The sequence below is a fragment of the Corythoichthys intestinalis genome, chromosome 12 (genome assembly GCF_030265065.1).
Source record: "Corythoichthys intestinalis isolate RoL2023-P3 chromosome 12, ASM3026506v1, whole genome shotgun sequence".
Taxonomy (NCBI): Eukaryota; Metazoa; Chordata; class Actinopteri; order Syngnathiformes; family Syngnathidae; genus Corythoichthys; species Corythoichthys intestinalis.
Window position 1 is genome coordinate 48,362,068 of NC_080406.1, and position 22,449 is coordinate 48,384,516.

Consider the following 22,449-nt stretch of genomic DNA (forward strand, 5'->3'; position numbering starts at 1 on the left):
CTGTAATTGTCAACATGGGTAAACCTCAACCATGAGAAACAGAATGTGGGGGAAAAAAAACAGAAAATCACATTGTTTGATTTTTAAAGAATTTATTTGCAAATCATGGTGGAAAATAAGTATTTGGTCAATACCAAAAGTTAATCTCAATACTTTGTTATGTACCCTTTGTTGGCAATAACTGAGGCCAAACGTTTTCTGTAACTCTTCACAAGCTTTTGACACACTGTTGCTGGTATTTTGGCCCATTCCTCCATGCAGATCTCCTCTAGAGCAGTGATGTTTTGGGGCAACACGGACTTTCAACTCCCTCCACAGATTTTCTATGGGGTTGAGATCTGTAGACTGGCTAGACCACTCTAGGACCTTGAAATGCTTCTTACGAAGCCATTCCTTTGTTGCCCTGGCTGTGTGTTTGGGATCATTGTCATGCTGAAAGACCCAGCCATGTCTCATCTTCAATGCCCTTGCTGATGGAAGGAGATTTTCAATTCAAAATCTCTCGATACATGGCCCCATTCATTCTTTCCTTTACACAGATCAGTCGTCCTGGTCCCTTTGCAGAAAAACAGCCCCAAACCATGATGTTTCCACCCCCATGCTTCACAGTGGGCATGGTGTTCTTCGGATGCAATTCAGTATTCTTTCTCCTCCAAACACGAGAACCCGTGTTTCTACCAAAAAGTTCTATTTTGGTTTCATCTGACCATAACACATTCTCCCAGTCCTCTTCTGGATCATCCAAATGCTCTCTAGCGAACCGCAGGCGGGCCTGGACGTGTACTTTCTTCAGCAGGGGGACACATATGGCAGTACAGGATTTGAGTCCCTGGCAGCGCATTATGTTACTGATAGTAACCTTTGTTACTGTGGTCCCAGCTCTCTGTAGGTCATTCGCTAGGTCCGCCAGTGTGGTTCTGGGATTTTTGCCCACCGTTCTTGTTATCATTTTGTCGCCACGGGGTTAGATCTTGCATGGAGCCCCAGATCGAGGGAGATTATCAGTGGTCTTGTATGTCTTCCATTTTCTAACAATTGCTCCCACAGTTGATTTCTTTACACCAAGCGTTTTACCTATTGCAGATTCAGTTTTCCCAGCCTGTTGCAGGTCTACAATTTTGTCTCTGGTGTCCTTCGACAGCTCTTTGGTCTTGGCCATAGTGGAGTTTGGAGTGTGACTGACTGAGTTTGTGGACAGGTGTCTTTTTTACCGATAATGAGTTAAAACAGGTGCCATTAATACAGGTAACGAGTGGAGCCTGTTTAGACCTCGTTAGAGAAGTTAGACCTCTTTGACAGCCAGAAATCTTGCTTGTTTGTAGGTGACCAAATACTTATTTTCCACTCTAATTTGACAATAAATTATTTAAAAGTCAAACAATGTGATTTTCAGTTTTTTTTTTTCCACATTCTGTCTCTCGGGGTTGAGGTTTACCCGTGTTGACAATTACAGGTCTCTCTAATCTTTTCAAGTAGGAGAACTTGCACAATTGGTGGTTGACTAAATACTTATTTGCCCCACTGTACATTGTTTCCCCAAAAAATAGACATCATTTTGCAGGCCATCATTTTAGCTGCTCTGTATAGAATTGAGGAACGGTTGTAAATTGGTTAGCACGTCCGTCTCAAAGTTCTGAGATTTTTTGTTCCTTCCTGGCTCCGGCCTCCCTGTGTGGAGTTTGCGTGTTCTCCCAGTGCCTGCGTGGGTTTTCTCCGGTTGCTCTGGTTTCCGCCCACGTTCCAAAATCATGCACGGTAGGCTGACTGAACACTCCAAATTGTCCGTAGGTGTGAGTCTGCCTGAATGGTTGTTTGTCTGTATATGTCCTGTGAGTGGCCCTGCAAGCAGTTCAGGGCGTACCCTGCCTCCTACCCCTTGTTAGCTTGGATAGACTCCATCACCCCTGTGACCCTCATGAGGATATGTGGTCCAGAAGATGAATGAATGTATGGTAACGGTTGCTAGTAATCTCATCTTGATACACTTTTGGGTAGTTTAACTTCTTCAAAGAATCTTAAATACATGTTTTAGGAACGTGGAGGGAAGATTTTCTTGACAGTAGCTTTATTTTGATAAGCCAAATGAGCAGAAGCATACGCCTTAATTTAATATTGACTCAGAGTGATGTTCTCAAGACATTCTGTGTGTGCAAGTGTGAGTGAGTCAGTCAACACAAGGGATATTGACATGTTTATTTCCTCCAAGGGTGTGTGAGCAGCCATGGCTTCACTGGGACAAATCATCTTCTACATGTAAGCATAGAAACCTTTTTTTTAACACGACACTGAAGTTGCAGCATCATCAATAATGAAGCCAATTTAAGATACATTGATGTAATGAATTGCTGTTATCCTTTAATGATGCCTAATTGTGGCCAAATCCAAACTTAACTTCTTTGCCTTGTGTTGCATGAAGGCTAAATGTATGTGCGTGTGTGTTTGTGTAGCATGATCACGCTCATTGTTATCTTCTCAGCGATCATCATCCTCATCGTGTCCTTGACGCTTTCAGGTAAGTCTTTTTTGAATAACTAAGTCAGCCCAACAAAGTTCACCATGTACATGGAATTGCAGTCCATGCCATAAATATTATAAGAAAGCCCTTTTTTTTTTTTAGTTATATATGCTACATAAAATATATATTTGAGCATTCTTGTTTATTTTTGCCATTCAGAAATTTCAGATATGTACTAAGCTTGAGAACAATAAACCGATACGACCCGATATTCGGTTTAACAGGTGAGAGATACAGCTGTATCGATAGTAAATTTACCATTTGACAGTAATTAGCCATTAAATATTCAATGAACCGATAGTAGAGATAGAATTTGGCTATCACGAGCACAAGAATCGGCTTCGAATGCATTGTTTAATATGATAATAATTTAGCTTTTACCTCATATGCTGCGCTTGTGTCATTCATCACACAGCGCACTTAGATTATGACCGCCATCGTGGTTGCCTCAACTTCCCATTCATTTCGGCAGAACCGCTAGTAGTCGCCGTCATTACCCGATCGTCATGGGCGTGTCATAACAACGCGAGAGCTAACAAAACCACTGTAACGCACGCTCCGTAGCGTTTTTTTCACAGCCCAAAACGAAACTAGTAGTGGCAACGAAGTAACATGCCAAAACAATGGACAGTTTGCGCACCACGCCAGAGACGTGCAGCGATTGATTTTCAACGCACCTCCGAAAACAAAAGTCGGACTTTGAAGTGACGAAGGCAGCCAGATCTGTTCGCATGGGACAGGTAGTGTGAAGTGTGAAGCAGTACAGAGATCATGAGTTTTTAACCCTGAAAAATAACCTACTACAATGGTGGAAAGGGCGGCATATTGTTTCCACGAAACGCAGTCTACTTAAACATGAACATGTGGGTCAGTTGATCTTCCTCAAGAAAAATCTGCCCTTCAAAAAAGATATAGACAGTGATGAGGAATAAAAAAAATGTGGAAGCACAGGCATAAGTGAATGACTTTGCTGTGTATAAGGTTAAAGTAATGATTATAGACCTGTCTGTCTAAAATGCCATGTTTTTATTCCCCGAGTTATTCCAGTGGTAAAGCATAATTTATTATTTATTTATGATAACACTAGCAGGTTTCTTTTTTTCTAGAGCTGCTGCATATAATTCATATATTTTGCTTGTAAGATGTTTACGTTGAAAGTTTGCTCTTAAATTACTTACCTATTGTGTTCAAAACACCAGGAAATACAGTAATTAAATTACTGCACTTTATTGTTGTCTGTCACTGGAGTTTTATTTTATTATCAATCCCATCCAACAAAATGACGGTCATATAGTCAGCTTTATTTTTTTTCTTCATAAAAAAATAAAACATAACATTGGTATGAAATTTTGTTGTTTTGAAATTTTGTTGTTTAATTAAATCTTTAATCTTTTTTTATATGTTTAAAATACTTTACGAACACACACAACAAATGTTTACTATCGTATCGTTTTCACTCTGTATCGAACTGTATCGTTCTTAAACTGTATCGAATCGCTCGGCCTTAAAAATGTATAGTTTTTTATCTAATTGTAACCTTTGGTTCTAGATACATATCGAATTGGCTTCATGTTAGAGATTCCCAACCCTACTATATATTGTATCCTTGAGTTAACAGCCAGCGAGTTCACAGTCTGTATGACTGAGTAGGTTAAAGTGTTGGCAACATTATGCACACTGCTGTTAGAGAATTAGGAGATTGTGGTGGAGATGATGGGTTAGGTGGATACAATATTTAATATAATTAATGTAATAAAATATAATAATCAATGTCTACTTTGCATTTTAGATGTATTTTTTTATATCAAGACCAAATTTAAATGATATATCCAAAGCGAATAAAAAATGGGGTAAAAATGATCAATTGTAATTTTTTATGACATTATTTATTTTATATTTACATTCAGTGCTGTCAACAGACTTGCAGGGGTCTAGGGACAAGAAAGCATTATAGGGCCCCCCCGCCCCTGCCACTTTGCAAGCAATGACAGTGTAAATTTTCAAATCAGTTGAGATGGACAGTTAAATTCAACAGACCGTAATGTGATGTGACACAATATAAACAATTTCCATCTATTGTCCCATGTAGGCTACGATACAATACAACTGAGAGTGCTATGCCTGTCTGCTAAGCAACAAAACAGTATAACTAAACATCCAGTGCCTGCCCACTCCACATCCCTGGGGTTAGCAAGCCCTCAAAAAGTGATACGCCTAGATTTTTTTGACAGCAGTCATTTATAACATCAGTGAAGTCCAGTTTTTGAGCAAGCTCACGCTTAATGGAGAGCATGGCTAGATTGTTAAGCCTGCCCTGTGAAATGGTGTGGCGTAGGTAGTTTTTTTTTTTTTTTTTTTTTTTATCATTATTTTCATTTTACTGAAGGCTCGCTCTCCATCTAGTCACTGGCAATAAGGTGTTATATTGCTGCCTCTATTCTGTGTAAGCAATAATGTATTTTGAGCACAGAAAACACCCCTCCTGCTCTCGCTCAATTTCTGCACTCCTGTACTATCTCTATTCTGAGCAAGCAAAAATGGATTTTGAGCACACCTCCTGATGTCGCGAAATTTTTCGACTTCTGCGCTTATCAGTTTGTTTTTTTTTTTGTCTGCGCGCTCAGTTGCACACACTACTAGCGTGTCACGAAGCCAACCAATCAGACAGCTAGCGTAGGGCAACCAGCCAACCAGTGTACTTTTGCTAGCTCTTTCCGATTCTTAGATTTTTCGCAATTCGGCCGTGGGAGGTTTGAGAACGATTCACAAACATCCAAATTCCAATTATTGAAATATGCCAAGTAAAGCGGAACGAAAACACAATCAGCGCGGTCTTCGGGACGCAATGAGGAACGGACCGAGAGTAAACATCACGCTCAACTCATGCCACTACATAAAAAAACAATAATACCTCACTACGGCTGACAGCTGCTACAAACTACGCCCACATAATGTTACGGTAGATATCACATGTATAGAGAACTAGATGCGAAATGACAGACTCGTGAGGGGTTAGCAGCACATGTATAGAAAACTAGCATTAGTAAACAGCCATCATTTTAAGGCAGTAGATTTCTCTGGAAGGCTGTTGTAGCGAACCTTCCGAGCGAACCTAATTAACTTTTTATCTAAAATACTCCCAAATCGGCAAAACCTTGACTTGAATCTATCTTTAAATGATGAAACAGTTTGAAAACTTTCAGGTCGAAAGTAGACAGAAGGGAAATTATGGAAATTATTTTCTGTTTTGAACTGTTAACTTGATACTGAAATAGTTTATTTAAGCCTGAGAGGATGTTCGTACATTTTTTGTAACTAGTGTACGAAACATTAAAAACAGCTAATAGCTGAAGGGGGGGGGGGGGGTATCAATAATCGATTAATAATCGAATCGTAGCCTCTGATTCGTAATCGAATCGTTAGGTGCCCCTAGATTCCCACCTCTACTGATTACCGTAATTTCTGGACTATTGGGCGCCCCTGATTACAAGCCTAACCCAGTACATTTTTAAAGGAAAAACCATTTTGTACATACATAAGCCTCTCCTGCCTATAAGCCGCGTGTGCCCACTTAGTAACAAGAGACATTGACAAAGAAAAATACAGTTTTCAAACTTTTAATAACACACCTTAACTTTTCGTTCCAAACAGCGCCGGCATACACGGCAGTTATATAGCAGCGGCACAGAAGTTACATAGCATAAGCATGGCGGTGCAGCACTAATTGTGCTGGTTAATAAAAACATAAAAGTATTTGTTAGCAATCTTCATCTTCCTCCTGTGCATTCAAACCATGGAAGTCTTCACCCTCAGTGTCGGATATGAAGACGCTCAGATGCACTTCGCCAAGCACCTACTCAGTCTCTCCTTCGCCGTCGCCTTCAATGTCTCCCATAATGAGGCATATTAACTCCCAACCTGTGCCGTCCTCCTCGCCTCGTCACGCAGCAGACTTGCCCCTCAAAACCCGTTGGTGATGGCGGACTCTTTCACAGCGCTTCACGCTGCCAGGCTCCCCCGGCAAACCTGTGCAAAAGCTGCTCTTCGCATGCGGCGAGTCTTGGCATACGATCTCTCGCCGCTCGTCATCAAATCGTCCCATACAACTCGGATGGCCAATTTAATTTCTTCTAGCATTTTCCATGATGCAGGTCTGCCAATTCTACTCATGCGCAAAGACGAGGGTCCGCCACCTCTATTCATGCACAACGCACAAAGTTAAACTACCGGAAACAGTGCAAACTAGCGTCTTCCTCGACACACATATTACACGGGTCTCACTCCCACATTCCATGCTCGAGCGCCCCTGGCGGCCATCAGAAAAATACACAAATTGGCCGCATCATTGCACACGCCGCAGGACCCAAAATGAGGGGAAAAAGTAGCGGGTTGTAGTCCGGAAATTACGGTACTGTTGTCAAAAATGTTTTACAGCACTTTCGATTCGCCACATGATTGAACAGGCCGGCGTAATGTGTGATCATGTCACATGATTCATGTGACTGTACAGTCACGTCTGATTGGTATAATGGAGTCATGTAATCATTGTTACGACGTTTCATGAGAGAACTGGTAGACCCACTGTCGCCATCTCTGGCAAAAAAAAACAACAACCCAAAAATGTCAAATCTAATGTGTCGAATAAAGAAGAAAATGTAACGATGCAAGTGCAGTCCAGAGTAGCGGCGTAAAACTACCCTTCTCTTAGAAGTACATTTTTCTCAAAAAGTTACTCAAGTAAATGGAACACGTTACTACCCGCCTCTGGTGATACCCAGTATTCATTTGATTGAGGCAACTTTAATATTGCACGTTCTCCCTAAAATATATTTTTGGGACACATATGAGGTCACCCAGCCCCATTTTGCTGTGACTCTATTGAAGCCTTCTTGTTTCTTTGTCTGTAAAGGTAACTCTCAGGTTGAGAGCCTCAACAGACTTCCTGTTGCCAACCTCGGTGAAGACTACATACTTAGCTGCTTCCTGCCTGCAGACAGCGAACAGAGTACATTCGAAAAGGTGTCCATAACATGGAGGAAGAAGTCACTGGAAGGAATCGTTTACCGCTATGAAGATGGTGCCGAGAACAACGCCGAGCAGGACTCACAATACAGGGGCAGGGTAGAGATCTTCAGTGATCTTGTGCTTAAAGGAAACGCCTCATTGCTGTTGCGGAAGGTACGACTCCGTGATGCAGGCGAGTACACATGTTCGCTCAGCCACTCAGGAGGCGGCGGGGACATCAAAATCAACCTCAGGACAGCAGGTGGGGAAACCTGACTTTCCAGTTGCACTGTTTGCTTTTAGAATCAAACAGCAAGAACATGCAAATGCAAAGTAGCTGCTGTTACCTTAAAAAAGAGCCGAAGTTTAAAGACATCAATGAAAAAAAAAAAATCATCGTAGAAATAGCACCATCTACTGGTAAAAGGAAATGGTACATTTAATCAAGTTCAGCAGAGGTGGATAGAGCAGCCAAAAATATCACTCGAGCACTCGAGTAGCGGTACTTCTACATAATATTACTCAAGTAAAAGTAGTCTTTCAAAAATTTAGTCAAGTGCAGGTAAAAAAAAAAAAAAAGTATTCGTTGAAAAGAATACTCAAGTAATTAGTAACATTATGAGTAACTCTTTACAGTGTCAGATTTTTTTCATAATAGTATTTTTTTTTCTCAGCACAACTTCATGTACACAGCTGGCCAAAAGTATTGGCACTCCTGCAATTCTCTCAGATAATGCTCAATTTCTCCCAGAAAATGATTGCAATTACAAATGCTTTGGTAGTAATATTCTCATTTATTTTGCTTGCAATGAAAAAACACAAAAGAGAATGGGAAAAAAATTTAGATTTAAGTGCATTGGAAATAGTGACTCATTTTGCCCACATGCAAGGGCATTCAGGCTCCCTTATTGTGCTATTTTTCACTTTAAACATATCCTCCTGGGACCCTGCGTACTCATGTGAGGATATGAGATTTAAAATAGAAAAGAGAGATGAAAAATGCATTGCAAAAAACAGCTTGGGTTTTAGGATAAACCAAATGTATATAGCATGAACCAATTGACTGCTCATAACTATGAAAATGTGTAAGTTTGCTCCTTCATAAGTCAAGGTACAGCTGTTCAGTGTACAATTGTATCTTAAAGGTGCTTATATTGGGGGGAAAAAATAGAAGTCAAACATTTTCCCCAAAAAACTCACATAATTTTGTCTCACTTTGGTACATTGCTACTAGCTTCCTCTGGACATTTTGGAGTATTCTAGGCACAGGATTCATAGGGGTAGGCGGGATGTATAGGATTTTTTCCCCAGCCTCAGTACCTACACTGCTGGCCAAAAGTATTGGCACCCCTGCAATTCAAATGTCAGATAATGCTCAATATCTTCCAGAAAATGATTGCAATTACAAATGATTTGGTGTAATATCTTCATTTATTTTGCTTGCAATGAAAAAAAACACAAAAGAGAATGGATTTTTAAAAAAAATCATTATCATTTTACACAAAACTCAAAAATGGGCTGGAAAAAAAGTATTGGCACCCTTTGAAAAACATGTGATGCTTCCCTAATTTGTGTAATTAACAGTACCTGTTATTTACCTGTTGCACATAACAGGTGGCGGCAATAACTAAATCACACTAGCAGCCAGTTAAAATGGATTAAAGTTGACTCAACCTCTGTCCTGTGTCCTTGTGTGTACCACATTGAGCATGGAGAAAAGAAGATCAAAGAACTGTCTGAGGAATTGAGAAGTAAAATTGTGAGTAAGCATGGGCAATCTCAAGGCTAAAAGTCCATCTCCAAAGACCTGAATGTTCCTGTGTCTACTGTGCGCAGTGTCATCAATAAGTGTAAAGCCCATGGCACTGTGGCTAAACTCCCTAGACGTGGAAGGAAAAGACAAATTGATGAGAGATTTAAACGAAAGGTTGTGTGGATAGTGGATAAAGAACCTCGACTAACATCCAAACAAGTTCAAGCTGTCCTGCAGTCCGAGGGTACAACAGTGTCAACCCGTACTATCCGTCGGTGTCTGAATGAAAAGGGACTCTGGTAGGATACCCAGGAAGACCCCACTTCTGACCCAAAAACATAAAAAAGCCAGGCTGGAGTTTACCAAAACTTACCTGAGAAAGCCAAACCTGTTTTGGAAGAATGTTCTCTGGTCAGATGAGACAAAAGTAGAGCTTTTTAGGAAAAGGCATCAACATAGAGATTACAGGAAAAAAACGAGGCCTTCAAAGAAAATAACACGGTCCCCACAGTCAAACATGACAGAGGTTCCCTGATGTTTTCGGGTTGCTTTGCTGCCTCTGGCACTGGACTACTTGATGGTGTGCATGGCATAAATGGTAAATGGTGTTATACTTATATAGCACTTTTCCACCTTTCAAGGCGCTCAAAGCGCTTTATAAAGAAGTCTGAAGATCAAAAAAATTTGCAGCATAATGTAGGGCGCAGTGTGAGAAAGCTGGATCTCCCTCAGAGGTCATGAGTCTTCCAGCAGGGCTATGATCCAAAACACACTTAAAAAAGCACTAGAAAATGTTTTGAGAGAAAGTACTGGAGACTTCTGAAGTGGCCAGCAATGAGTCCAGACCTGAATCCCAAAGAACACCTGTAGAGAGATCTGAAAATGGCAGTTTGGAGAAGGCACCCTTCAAATCTCACAGACTTGGAGTAGTTGGCCAAAGAAAAATGGTCTAAAATTCCAGCAGAGCATTGTAAGAAACTCATTGATGGATACCGGAAGCGGTTGTTTGCAGTTATTCTAAATGTTGTGCTACCAAGTATTAAGCTGAGGGTGCCAATACTTTTGTCCGGCCCATTTTTGTATAAGTTTTGTGTAAAATGCTAGTGATTTTTTTTTTTTTTTTTTCATTCTCTTTTGTGCTTTTTCATCGCAAGAAAAATAAATGAAGATAATACTACCAAAGCATTTGTAATTGCAACCATTTTCTGGGAGAAATTGAGCATTATCTGACAGAATTGCAGGGCTGCCAATACTTTTGGCCAGCAGTGTATATGAAATCTTTTTATTATACTATAAATACAATATCCTATTACATGACCATATTAGGCCTAAATGATGATGCAAAAATAATCAAATTCAGACCAGACCAAAAACTATGAAACACCACCATTCCAAAGAGCATGAGTGCCCTCAAGTGGAGAAAAAACACTGTTACAGCTGATTGGGATCATCGAGTCATGTGGTTATTGTTGCAACGTCTCATTGAAGAAACTGACACAGCCGCTGTTGACATCTCTGGCAAAAATAAAGTCTATATGTAGAATAAATATGAAAAATGTAACGACTCTAGTGTAGCCCAAAGTAGCAGAGTAAGAGTAGTGTTTCTTCTTCACAAATATACTCAAGTAAAAGCAGGTGTGAAAGTGGCTAGAATTTCTTGCCAAAATCCCTGACATAAACGTCGGCATGGAGCCCTTTTATTAAATGTTAAACCTCCTAAAACCACTGAAATGCAAAAAAAAATGCTTTTGGCACAGTTATAAATACTGTATAACACACAATAAAACACAACAGGTTTCACACACACAGTGGTTAGCACGTCCGCCTAACAGTTCAATCCTGGGCTCCAGCCTTTCTTTGTGGAGTTTGCATGTTCTTCCCGTGCCTGCGTGGGTTTTCGCCACGTTCTCCAGTTTCCCTCCACATCCCAAAAATATGCATGGTAGGCTGATCGAACATTCTAAATTGTCCCTATGTGACCTATGAGTGTGTGCTTGCATGGTTGTTCATCTTCATCTGCCCTGCGATTGGCTGGCAACCGATTCTGAGTGTACCCTGCATCTGGGCCGGTGTAAACCATTTGGGGGCCCTAAGCAAAATAAAGCAAAGGGGCCCATATTTTTGGCCCACCATTTCATCACAGTGTACTGTGAAACCCATACATGCAATCCAACCCATAGGTCCATATTTTATATATTAATCAGATTTTGTTGCACTGCATACTTCAAACTTCTCACCCCAAATGATTGTCAGTGCTTACAGTAGATAGCGCCAAACCTTTTTCTAAAAGAGGAAAGAAAGAAGTTAAGGAAGAACTTTTATTTTTTTAAAACTTGTAATCAAGTATCAAAACTCAAAAAGTCGAATTAAGCAAACCGTAGTAAACAAAATAGAATATACATTAGGGCTGCAGCTATCGAATATTTTAGTATTCGATTAATCGATGGACTAGTTAGTTCGAATAATCGAGTAATCGGATAAGTAACATGAAAAATTAAAATACCTGAGCTGAGCCTCAAACGGTATAAATTAAACAAACGGTATAAATTTTTTTTTTTTTTTAAAGAGGATCTATGTACAACAAAAGAACAATAGACCCTACCCACGTGACGTCACCACTCCGCTCTCCTGACTGGTGCCGCCCACTTGTCCGTCAACACATCGTGTTGACCTGTTACGGCTACGTACATTCCTCCTATTTACGGCGTGTTTTTCTGCTCGTTAACATTAATAATCAAAATGGTGAAGGCGTGTGTGGCGGTCGGTTGCAATAACAGAGAAGATAGACGGAGAGACTTGAAGTTCTACCGGATTCCGAGAGACACGGAGAGGAGAGAGTGAGATGGGCTGCTGCAATTCGACGAGAAAACTGGGCTCCAAACGATTACCACAGATTATGTAGTAGTCATTTTATATCTGGTAAGATGCATTTAATATATATTTAGAGGGTTTTGGGCCGACAACCACAATTAAGATCATTGCTAGGCTAATCGCCGACAACATACACGTATGTATGTAGTGAGAGTGCTATCGCTAAACCATATAAACATTAAAAGCCCTAGCTCCATTGACAAATGACATGAAATACATTAGACTTGACAGTGGATGTTAGCAAGAACAAAAGATTTTGAATTGAAAATTTCGTAACTCACCTTTCCAAGCACAAGATAGATTCCTGCCGAATTTTCGTGGACGAGTACCTTTTTCACCCAACCAGCAACGAAGTATTTATAAGCGTCCAAGCTCTTGAAGTTTTTCAAATTTTCGTGAGAATAGGCTGATTTTGTGTGGACAAGATAATTGTAAATATCAGCGGAGCAGATGTCAGGCAGACAGGGCGAAGACAGTGGGTCGAAAAACATCGATTTGGGCATCAAATATGGATCTGGCAACTGTATAGAACGAAGCTTTTCCACATAACGCCTTTTATGCAACACATCCAGTGAGTTTACGGCATCAGAAAGCACCGGGTCTTCCATGAAATGCATTTTAAATTCCTCGATCAATTGAAACCAATGCTAATACAGAGACAAAATGACGGACAAGTGGGCGGAACCATACAGCGAGCACGTGGTTTTGTGACGTCGGTGGGTAGGGTCTATTGGCTGACTTAAATAGAAAAAGTCTGCTAGCTTAAGTGCTATAAAATGCTAAAGTTTTTTTTTTCTTTTTTTTTTTTTTACAATGCTCTTAACAAATGGTTCAGGTGGTTTTGTTTTCCCACAAATAAATTACGAATGCATTAAAAAACATTAGCTCAAACAAAAATTTAGGTCATGTTGGTGTTAACAAGGATCTTAACAGTTGGATTCAGCCATGTGAAAAGAGGCAGACCAGATGGCAGTGTATCCACCCTAATCAATAAAACTAAATGTAAACACTTTCAAAATAAACCAATACAAATCCACTTTAAACAAATACTCGAAGCAACAAAATTTAATTCGAATATTTTTTTCTAATCGAATACTCGAGTTAATCGATTAATCGTTGCAGCACTAATATAAATTAAACAATTGCCCAATTGGTGGCCCCAAAGTGTTCAGGGGCCGTAAGCAGCGGCATAGTCTGCGTATAGGCTGGGCCGGCCCTGCCCTGCATACTGCCCATAGTTAGCTGGGATAGGCTCCAGTGCCCCCGTGACACCCATAGTTAGCTGGGATAGGCTCCAGCGCCCCCGTGACGCTCTTGAGGACAATAAATGAATGAAAAGTTTCACACATGCATTAGTCCTGTTAGGTCCTCTTCCCCTTCCTTTTGAGACATGCCCACCTCCAGCAGGTGTGCATGTTTTTACTTGATTACAGGTCAGACGAGTGGAGCGGCCACACCTGAGGGCAATTAACATCAGCCAGCTTTAAAAGCCAAGCAGACGCTCCACCTCGTCGCCCGATCAACTCGTCTGGTTCCACCGTCAGTTGTTTCTCGCATTGCTTTGATACGTACTCCTGATCACCGGCTCACGACTTGTTTTTTCTCTCGCCCCAGGACCTGTTCTCTGCGCGCCCCTTGTCGGATTCCACGCCTGCCTCCCTCCGAGCTCCTTCGCCTCACGCCAGCTCAACTACCCCGAGCCAAGTCACCAGCCCTCGCCACATTCTTGTGATCATCAATAAAAGATTACTCATCTCACCCCTGTGTGTCTGCTCTGGGATCCCCTCTTGCTCACGCAACCCTAACAGCTTGATCGGGCCATAACATGGATCCCGCAGACAACCTCGCCAGCTCGCCTACGTCACTCCTTAATCATCACCAGGCCATAGAAGCGCTCTTCCATAAGGTAACTGACATCTCTCGGACAATCCAGGCCATCCAGGCACGGCTTACATCGCCTTCTCATTCACATACGCCCCCGTTATCTCCAAGCCACCCCGCCGCCGTTCCGAGCCACGCGCCCACTGCTAACCCGGCGTCATCGGCTTCGCGCCAAGAGCCCCACGTTCCCGCACCGGCTCCGTACGACGGCGACCTCGGTGCGTGTCGGGCCTTTCTAGTTCAATGCAGCCTAGTTTTTGAGCAGCAACCCTCCGCATACCAGGGGGATAGAGCAAAGATTGCCTACCTCATCGCTTCCTTGCGGGGGGCGGCTTTGGATTGGGCTTCGGCCGTGTGGGAGCAGGGATCCGCTGTGTGTCTCTCGTACGCCCGCTTCACCGAGGAAATGCGCAAAATCTTTGACCATCCTGTCCGCGGCAAAGAGGCAGCCAAACGGCTCATGTCGGCTCGCCAAGGGACTCGAAACGTCGCCGAATTCTCAGTGGAGTTCCGGTGTTTGGCGGCTGAAAGCCGCTTTAATGACGCAGCGCTACAAGAAATCTTCATCTGCGCACTAGATGAGACTATCAAAGATGAATTGGCCACACGGGACGAATCGGATTCGCTGGACGATCTTGTCCGCCAAGCCATAAATATTGACAATCGACTGCTTGAACGCCGGAGACAACGAAGAGAACAGCCGGCCGCTCGGCACACCCGCCTCTCGGTCATTCCGCGGCCATCACTGTTTCCTGTCCAAGCCTCTGATGGTGCGCAGGCGGCGCCGCCCCCCGCTGGAAGGACCGAGCCACTGCAGTGGGGCCGCACTAGGCTGACACACGAGGAGCGCAACCGCAGGTATAGTGCACAATTATGTATATACTGCGGTCAAAGTGGGCATTTCATCCGCAGCTGCCCAGTGCGTCTGGTCTCCCCAAGCAAAGACTTACTGGTGAGTCATATGTCTTACAATTCCTCACGAAGGCTCCAGCTCCCCGCCACACTCACCTGGAAGGATCAGTCCCATACAGTGACTGCCCTTGTTGATTGTGGCTCTGATGAGAATTTTATAGATCGTGGCCTCGTGGACCAGTTGGGGCTGGCTACGCACCCGCTTCCTGCCCCATTAAGAACCACTGCGCTGGACGGTCGTCTCCTGTTTAGCGTGAGCAATAAAACAGAAGCCTTAGACGTCCTCCTGTCAGGCAACCACAGAGAGGTGAGCCAGTTTTTAGTTTTCCATAGCCCCTGCACACCGCTGGTCCTTGGTCTGCCTTGGTTGAAGACTCATAACCCCTCCATAGACTGGACACACCCCAGGATTACGGCTTGGAGCGATTTCTGCCATACTAACTGCTTAAAATCTGCTCTAGTGCCTGCTTGTCCTGTCCCGAGCCTGGAACAACCAGACCTGTCAGCCGTGCCAAAATGCTACCACGACCTGGGGCAGGTATTCAATAAAGACCGCGCAGCGTCGCTCCCTCCACACCGACCTTATGATTGTGCCATCGACCTCCTTCCTGGTGCGGCTCTTCCAAAGGGTCGCCTCTATAACATCTCTCTTCCAGAAAGGGAGGCGATGAAAAAGTACATTACCGAGTCATTAGCAACTGGTGCCATTCGCCCGTCGTCTTCCCCAGTAGGTGCGGGTTTCTTTTTCACGGGAAAAAAAGACGGCGGCCTGAGACCCTGCATAGACTTTCGAGGCTTGAACGAGATAACGATAAAAAATAAGTACCCTCTTCCTCTTCTTGAGTCTGCGTTCACCCCCCTCCATGGCGCCACTATTTTCACAAAACTCGACCTGCGCAGTGCCTACCACCTGGTCCGTATTAGGGAGGGTGACGAGTGGAAGACCGCTTTTAATACACCCCTAGGCCATTTTGAATATTTGGTAATGCCGTTTGGGCTCACAAACGCCCCTGCAGTTTTCCAGAACCTTGTTAATGATGTCCTGGGAGACATGATTAACAGGTTTGTGGTTGTGTACCTAGACGATATCTTGGTGTTCTCGCGCACACCACCGGAGCACGAGGACCACGTCCGACAAGTGCTCCAGCGGCTCCTCGAGAACAGACTGTACGTCAAAGCTGAGAAGTGCGAGTTCCATGTTCCTGAAACCACATTCCTAGGCTACGTCGTGGGAAAGGGGGAGCTACGCATGGACCCATCAAAAGTTACAGCGGTTCTGCACTGGCCTCGTCCATCTGACCGTAAGCAGCTACAGCGATTTCTCGGGTTCGCTAATTTCTACCGCAGATTTATTCGCAATTATAGCCGGCTAGCGGCTCCGCTCACCGCCCTCACCTCCACCGCCAAGCCATTCCTCTGGTCTGATGCTGCAGACTCCGCCTTCGGCGACCTCAAGAGCCGGTTCACCACGGCCCCGGTGCTGGTCCATCCTAGCCCCTCACTGCAGTACATCGTGGAGGTCGATGCCTCGGAGATTGGCGTGGGCGCGGTGCTATCCCAACGCCGTCCGGCTGACAGCAAGATCCACCCATGTGCTTTTTTCTCTCGTAGGCTCTCCCCCGCTGAACGAAATTATAGCATCGGGGACAGGGAACTCTTGGCGGTAAAACTGGCATTGGAAGAATGGCGCCACCTACTGGAAGGGACACCCCAGCCCTTCGTCGTGCTCACAGACCATAAAAACCTGGAATACCTCAAGTCCGCCAGGAGATTGAATCCCCGACAAGCCAGGTGGGCCCTGTTTTTCAGCCGCTTCAATTTCACCCTGTCCTATATTCCAGGTAGCAAAAACACCAAGCCCGACGCCCTGTCACGCCAATTCCAAACAGGCGAACCCAAGGAAGAACCAGCCCCCATTCTTCCACCTACTTGCTTCATTGCCTCGATGGAGTGGGAGATCGAGCGAAAGGTGAAAGACTCCCATGGGGAACATCCAGACCCTCGAGCAGGCCCACAACCTAACCTGTTTGTACCCCAGGATCTCCGTTCCCAGGTGCTGGAGTGGGCTCACGCTTCTCGGCTGTTCTGCCACCCCGGCATCCGTAGGACGCTGGCTGTGCTGCGCCAGCGGTTCTGGTGGCCCACCATGCCTGAGGACACCAGATCCTATGTTCTGGCATGTACTGTTTGTGCTCGCAGTAAAACTACCACCAAGCCCAGCTCTGGACTCCTTCGCCCGTTACCCATTCCTAGCCGCCCTTGGTCCCACATAGCCCTGGACTTCGTCACCGGCCTGCCTCCTTCCAAAGGCAACACAGTTATACTCACCGTAGTGGATAGGTTCTCCAAAGCTGCCCATTTCATCCCCCTGCCCAAGCTACCAACAGCAACGGAAACCACGACCCTGCTCACAACCCATGTGTTCCGTTTACATGGCATCCCGGCAGATATAGTCTCTGACAGGGGACCCCAGTTCACCTCCCAGGTTTGGAAGGCCTTCTGTGCGGCCCTGGGTGTTGGCATAAGCCTCTCCTCCGGTTACCACCCGCAGACCAATGGCCAGTGCGAGCGAACAAACCAACAGCTCGAAGCAGCCATCCGTTGTACCACACAAGCTCACCCCAACACCTGGAGCGATCAACTGCCCTGGATCGAATACGCGCACAACACCCTGCCGAATGCCTCATCAGGTATGTCTCCCTACCTGTGCTCCTTGGGTTACCAACCCCCATTGTTCCCTTCACAGGAACGCGACATTGCCGTCCCGTCTGTCCAAGCCCACATTGATCGTTGCTCCAAGGTCTGGGAGAAAGCGCGCTCCGCACTCCTCCGTGCGTCCGAGAAATCCCGTACTCAGGCTGACCGCCGCCGCAGGCCTGCACCCGTCTACACCGTTGGTCAGAAGGTGTGGCTCTCTTCAAAGACCCTCCCGCTCAAGACTGAGTCGGTCAAGCTTTCCCCCCGGTTCGTTGGTCCCTTTGAAATCACCAAGATAGTGAATCCTAACGCCGTGCGCCTCAAGCTCCCTGCCCATTTCAGAGTCCACCCTACCTTCCACGTCTCCCAAGTCAAGCCTGTTTCCACGTGCCCTTTGGCTCCCCCTGTTCAGCCTCCTCCGCCGCCCCTGTCTATCGATGGGGGTCCTGCCTACCATGTGGAGCGGCTTCTCGATGTCCGCCGCCGTGGCCGTGGGCTCCAATACCTGGTGGACTGGGAGGGTTACGGCCCAGAAGAACGGTCCTGGATCCCTGCTCGGTGGGTGTTGTCCCGTGAGCTCATCCGGGATTTCCACCGTGCCCATCCCGGGGCTCTTCGTCGTGCGCCAGGTGGCGCCCGTAAGGGGGGGGGTCCTGTTAGGTCCTCTTCCCCTTCCTTTTGAGACATGCCCACCTCCAGCAGGTGTGCATGTTTTTACTTGATTACAGGTCAGACGAGTGGAGCGGCCACACCTGAGGGCAATTAACATCAGCCAGCTTTAAAAGCCAAGCAGACGCTCCACCTCGTCGCCCGATCAACTCGTCTGGTTCCACCGTCAGTTGTTTCTCGCATTGCTTTGATACGTACTCCTGATCACCGGCTCACGACTTGTTTTTTCTCTCGCCCCAGGACCTGTTCTCTGCGCGCCCCTTGTCGGATTCCACGCCTGCCTCCCTCCGAGCTCCTTCGCCTCACGCCAGCTCAACTACCCCGAGCCAAGTCACCAGCCCTCGCCACATTCTTGTGATCATCAATAAAAGATTACTCATCTCACCCCTGTGTGTCTGCTCTGGGATCCCCTCTTGCTCACGCAACCCTAACAAGTCCACTGCATTACACTGAAAGGCAAAACCTCAATTTTAACAATTGAACATAGGATGTACGTTAAAATTGAAAATAATGTAAACATTGACTTTTTGTTTTAAATAATAAGATAAAAGTAACATAAATCGACAAAAATTAAGTACAAATGACTTGCATTATGCACAGTGAAATGGAATATATTTTAAAGATAAAGCAAACATTGATTTTTTTTTTTTTTTTTTAATTATAAGGAAATAAATAAGTAGCCGTATGTAAATGAACAAATGATAAATTTTCCGTTGCATTGCTCTTTTAATTCAACAAGCTTGTTTCCCCCCCTCTATTGTTTCAAAAAACAGTTGCATTTGAACCAATTATAGCCAACTATCCATGCCGATCACATGTCAGTATGTCAGCCAATTGAACAGACAGCAGTCTAGGGTTTTTTTGTTGTTTTTTTTTGCCGCCTGCAAGTGCGCAGCGACGCGACTTGTCAGATACAGAGACGCTGGGAAGAACAACGTAGAATAAATAAATGAATAATAAATATCGTCGGAAACGGATTACGCTACACAAGCACTTTATTCGGCTTGTTGATGACCCTCGTGTATGTAAAACTGACGCTAGTAGATTCTTTTTATTAGAGATGCATGTGTGGCAGCATGGTAGGGTTTTTTAAATATTTTTTTTAAACATGGGGTTTTGAGAGTTGGCGTCATATTTTCGGAATCAAAGCACCGTTCTGCCCCGTTCCAGCCCCGAATCTTTTACCGGAACAGCGTCCCGGACCCTTCCCTTTTGTTGGCTGAGAAAAACAAGGCGTTTTTAGAAAGCCGAAACTGCACACATGTGCAATGCAATAACAGAGATTATAAAGGTCTCAATCAATACAGGGTGACCTGACTGCCCCCCCCCCAAAAAAAAACAGACCCAAATTTAGATAGGCATCATTTTTTTATTTTTTTCAACGTTCACATCACACAATGTACGACAATTTTTGCTTAACTATGATCCAAAATGTGACAATATCCAACTTATCAGTATCCTCTTGTGACCATGGCTGTGACGACCCTTTACAGCTGCTTCCAGTTAAAGTTGTATTATTATTCGTGAATATTTTTTTTTTTAGTGCTGATGAACTTCTGTTCCACACTTCCAGTCTAGTTGTTTGCAATCATGCACAAATGACACTGACTCATAATTTCTTCTTACCTCCTGTTAGCCTTCACCGCCCCCACATTTACATTTTCAAGCGGTGTCCTGACAGCTGTGGCGAGCAGGTGGTTTCCACAGCCCAATGTAACATGGTTGGATGCCGAGGACAACGTCCTGCAGGGTAGCACGGACTTTATCGAGAGCTCTGCAGGGATATTTCGAGTGATCAGCACCCTGGGGTCAGTCAATGTCAGTGACACATACACTTGCAGGATCAAGAACGATTTGGTGGCATCAAACTCTGATGCCACTGTAACAACAGGTCAGTTTCCCATTAAACCAACCATTTTGCATTTCGGACAACTGTTTTTCAAAACCACGAGAATGTGTTGTGAATAAAAAAAATTTTAATGTTTTTTTTTTTTTTTTTTTTAAGGTTCTGTTACTCCCGGAGAAGCATACTTTACGTACAGCGCTGCATCAGCCCAACTAACATCATATTTGAGAGTCATAACGTTTCTCCTTTGTGTTACGTATCTAATGTAATGCAAATTTCTATTTCATCCCAGCAAAACAAATCCTGTTAAAAAAAAAAAAAAAAAAAAAAACATCATTCGTTGTTTCTGGATAGTTTAAATTATTGACAAGTTTGTATTTGTTTTGCATGTTTCAGTTATATTTAATTTATTTAGACAAACAATGTTGAGTGGTCTTAAGACGAATGTTTATTTTTTGCATTCCTGGATAGTTTAAATTATTGACAAGTTTGTATTTGTTTTGCATGTTAATATAATTAATGTTCAAATATTGCAATTTAAATTTGCTAATAAAACCCAAACGCCTATTCTGGAAGTTTTCAAAATGTTGTTTAGAAGTTTTTGACAACAAAAGTTTGAATCGAACTGTCTATGACCTGAACCAAAACATATAAAAGTATAAGTCAATACAGATTTATTTTGCATCGATCAATTAGCCCAGGGGTCGGCAACCCAAAATGTTGAAAGAGCCATACTGGACCAAAAAAACAAAAACAAAAGGCAAATATGTCTGGAGCCGCAAAAAAATAAAAGCCTTAAATAAGTCCAATAATGAAGGCAACGCATGCTGTATGTATCTGAATTAGCTATATTAGCCAACTATAAAAATGACTAGGTCGGCTAAAAATACATAATGAGCCTTCATGATTTAATGTTTATTTTCCCCGAAGTGCATCCAACGCACCACGTGACTACTCTGTTGTATGATGCTACCACATTACAATATTAATGAATTGTTTCATTGCTTTTATGAAATTATAGAAATGCAATAAAGAAATCCAATTTTTGATGTCGTTTTATTATGAGGTTTCGAAAAACAAAGTGGAACGTGCATAATATGCCCCTTATCAGGGCATGTCTTTGATTTTCTTTATTATCTCGGTTTTGTTTTTGAAGTCCGCGCAGAAGCATCAAAACAAATAACCACATATGCTGGCTCAACGTCATTCAAAGGTGATCATATTTTGATTTCCAAAAAGAGGACACAAATAACAGACATAAATAATCCCAGATTAGTCTTATATTCAAAGTTTATATGGAACCATAGCATGCACGCACTGTCCATTCATGACACACACATACGGACAGTTTGCGACTCTCGGCGGTGTAAGCAATCTTGAAATATTGGCCATATGGAGCACAAAGAAAACCGAGCATTCTCAGGCTTATCCTCAAAGCATTTTATTTTTATTATGACTCTTGTCAAGCCCGACCCTGCCGTATTCAAGGTAAGCTAGGTGCTAACGCACAGCTGCACCACTACCGTAGCACTAGCGCCCAGTCTCTCTCGCTCTTTGCTGACGTAATTGCTGCATGTATTCCAATTCGGGAAACTTGACAGTTCAGACTGCCAGCCCATAGGCGGAGTTTGACTTTTGTATTTTTTTTAATTGAATTTTCATACTTTAATGGGATCGGTACAGGCAAAACACAACAAGGGTAGAAACACATAAATGATAGTTGATGCTAGATAAGGTTTTGATAACACAAAGTAAGCTTCATTCCAATAAGGTCAAGATAAGGGTACCTTCCCGGCACGATCAAGACAGCAGACGTTCTCATTCACAACTTGCACACACCCCACACACACACACACACACACACACACACACACACACACACACACACACACACACACACACACACACAAAAATATATATATATATATATAAATTTAAAAAAAATACATAAATAAATAAAAATAAAAAAAGAAAAAGAAAGAAAGGGAGGGGGTGTTAGTAGCTCAATGGTTTTCAGCTTCAATAGGTATGGAATCTATGTAGAGTAGAAAGGGTTGCCAGATTGTATCAAAGGTTTGGAGGGAACCCTTTAAGGAAAATCTAATTTTTTCAAGTCTCAGGTTTTGCAGGATTTCTTGGATCCATTTGTTGTGTGTAGGTGGGGATGAGTGAGTCCACTTAAGGAGAATTAGCCTCCTAGCAAGTAGTGTTGTGAAAGCAATCACTTTTCTTGATGGTTTGGACAAAGCAGGTGAGGGAGATGTTCCAAAAATTGCCGTTAGGGGGTCCGGATTCAGCTTA

General features: G+C 43.6%; 1 protein-coding gene across 1 annotated transcript; it reads left to right on the forward strand.

Annotated features, from left to right (window-relative positions):
• The first annotated feature begins 1,938 nt into the window (after window positions 1-1,938).
• Window positions 1,939-20,449, forward strand: vtcn1 (V-set domain containing T cell activation inhibitor 1). The gene is made up of 5 exons (XM_057852279.1): window positions 1,939-2,253; window positions 2,448-2,512; window positions 7,425-7,781; window positions 19,939-20,193; window positions 20,308-20,449. The coding sequence occupies exons 1-5, from the start codon at window positions 2,222-2,224 to the stop codon at window positions 20,415-20,417; spliced, it is 819 nt and encodes a 272-aa protein (XP_057708262.1). The 5' UTR covers window positions 1,939-2,221; the 3' UTR covers window positions 20,418-20,449.
• Window positions 20,450-22,449: the final 2,000 nt, after the last annotated feature.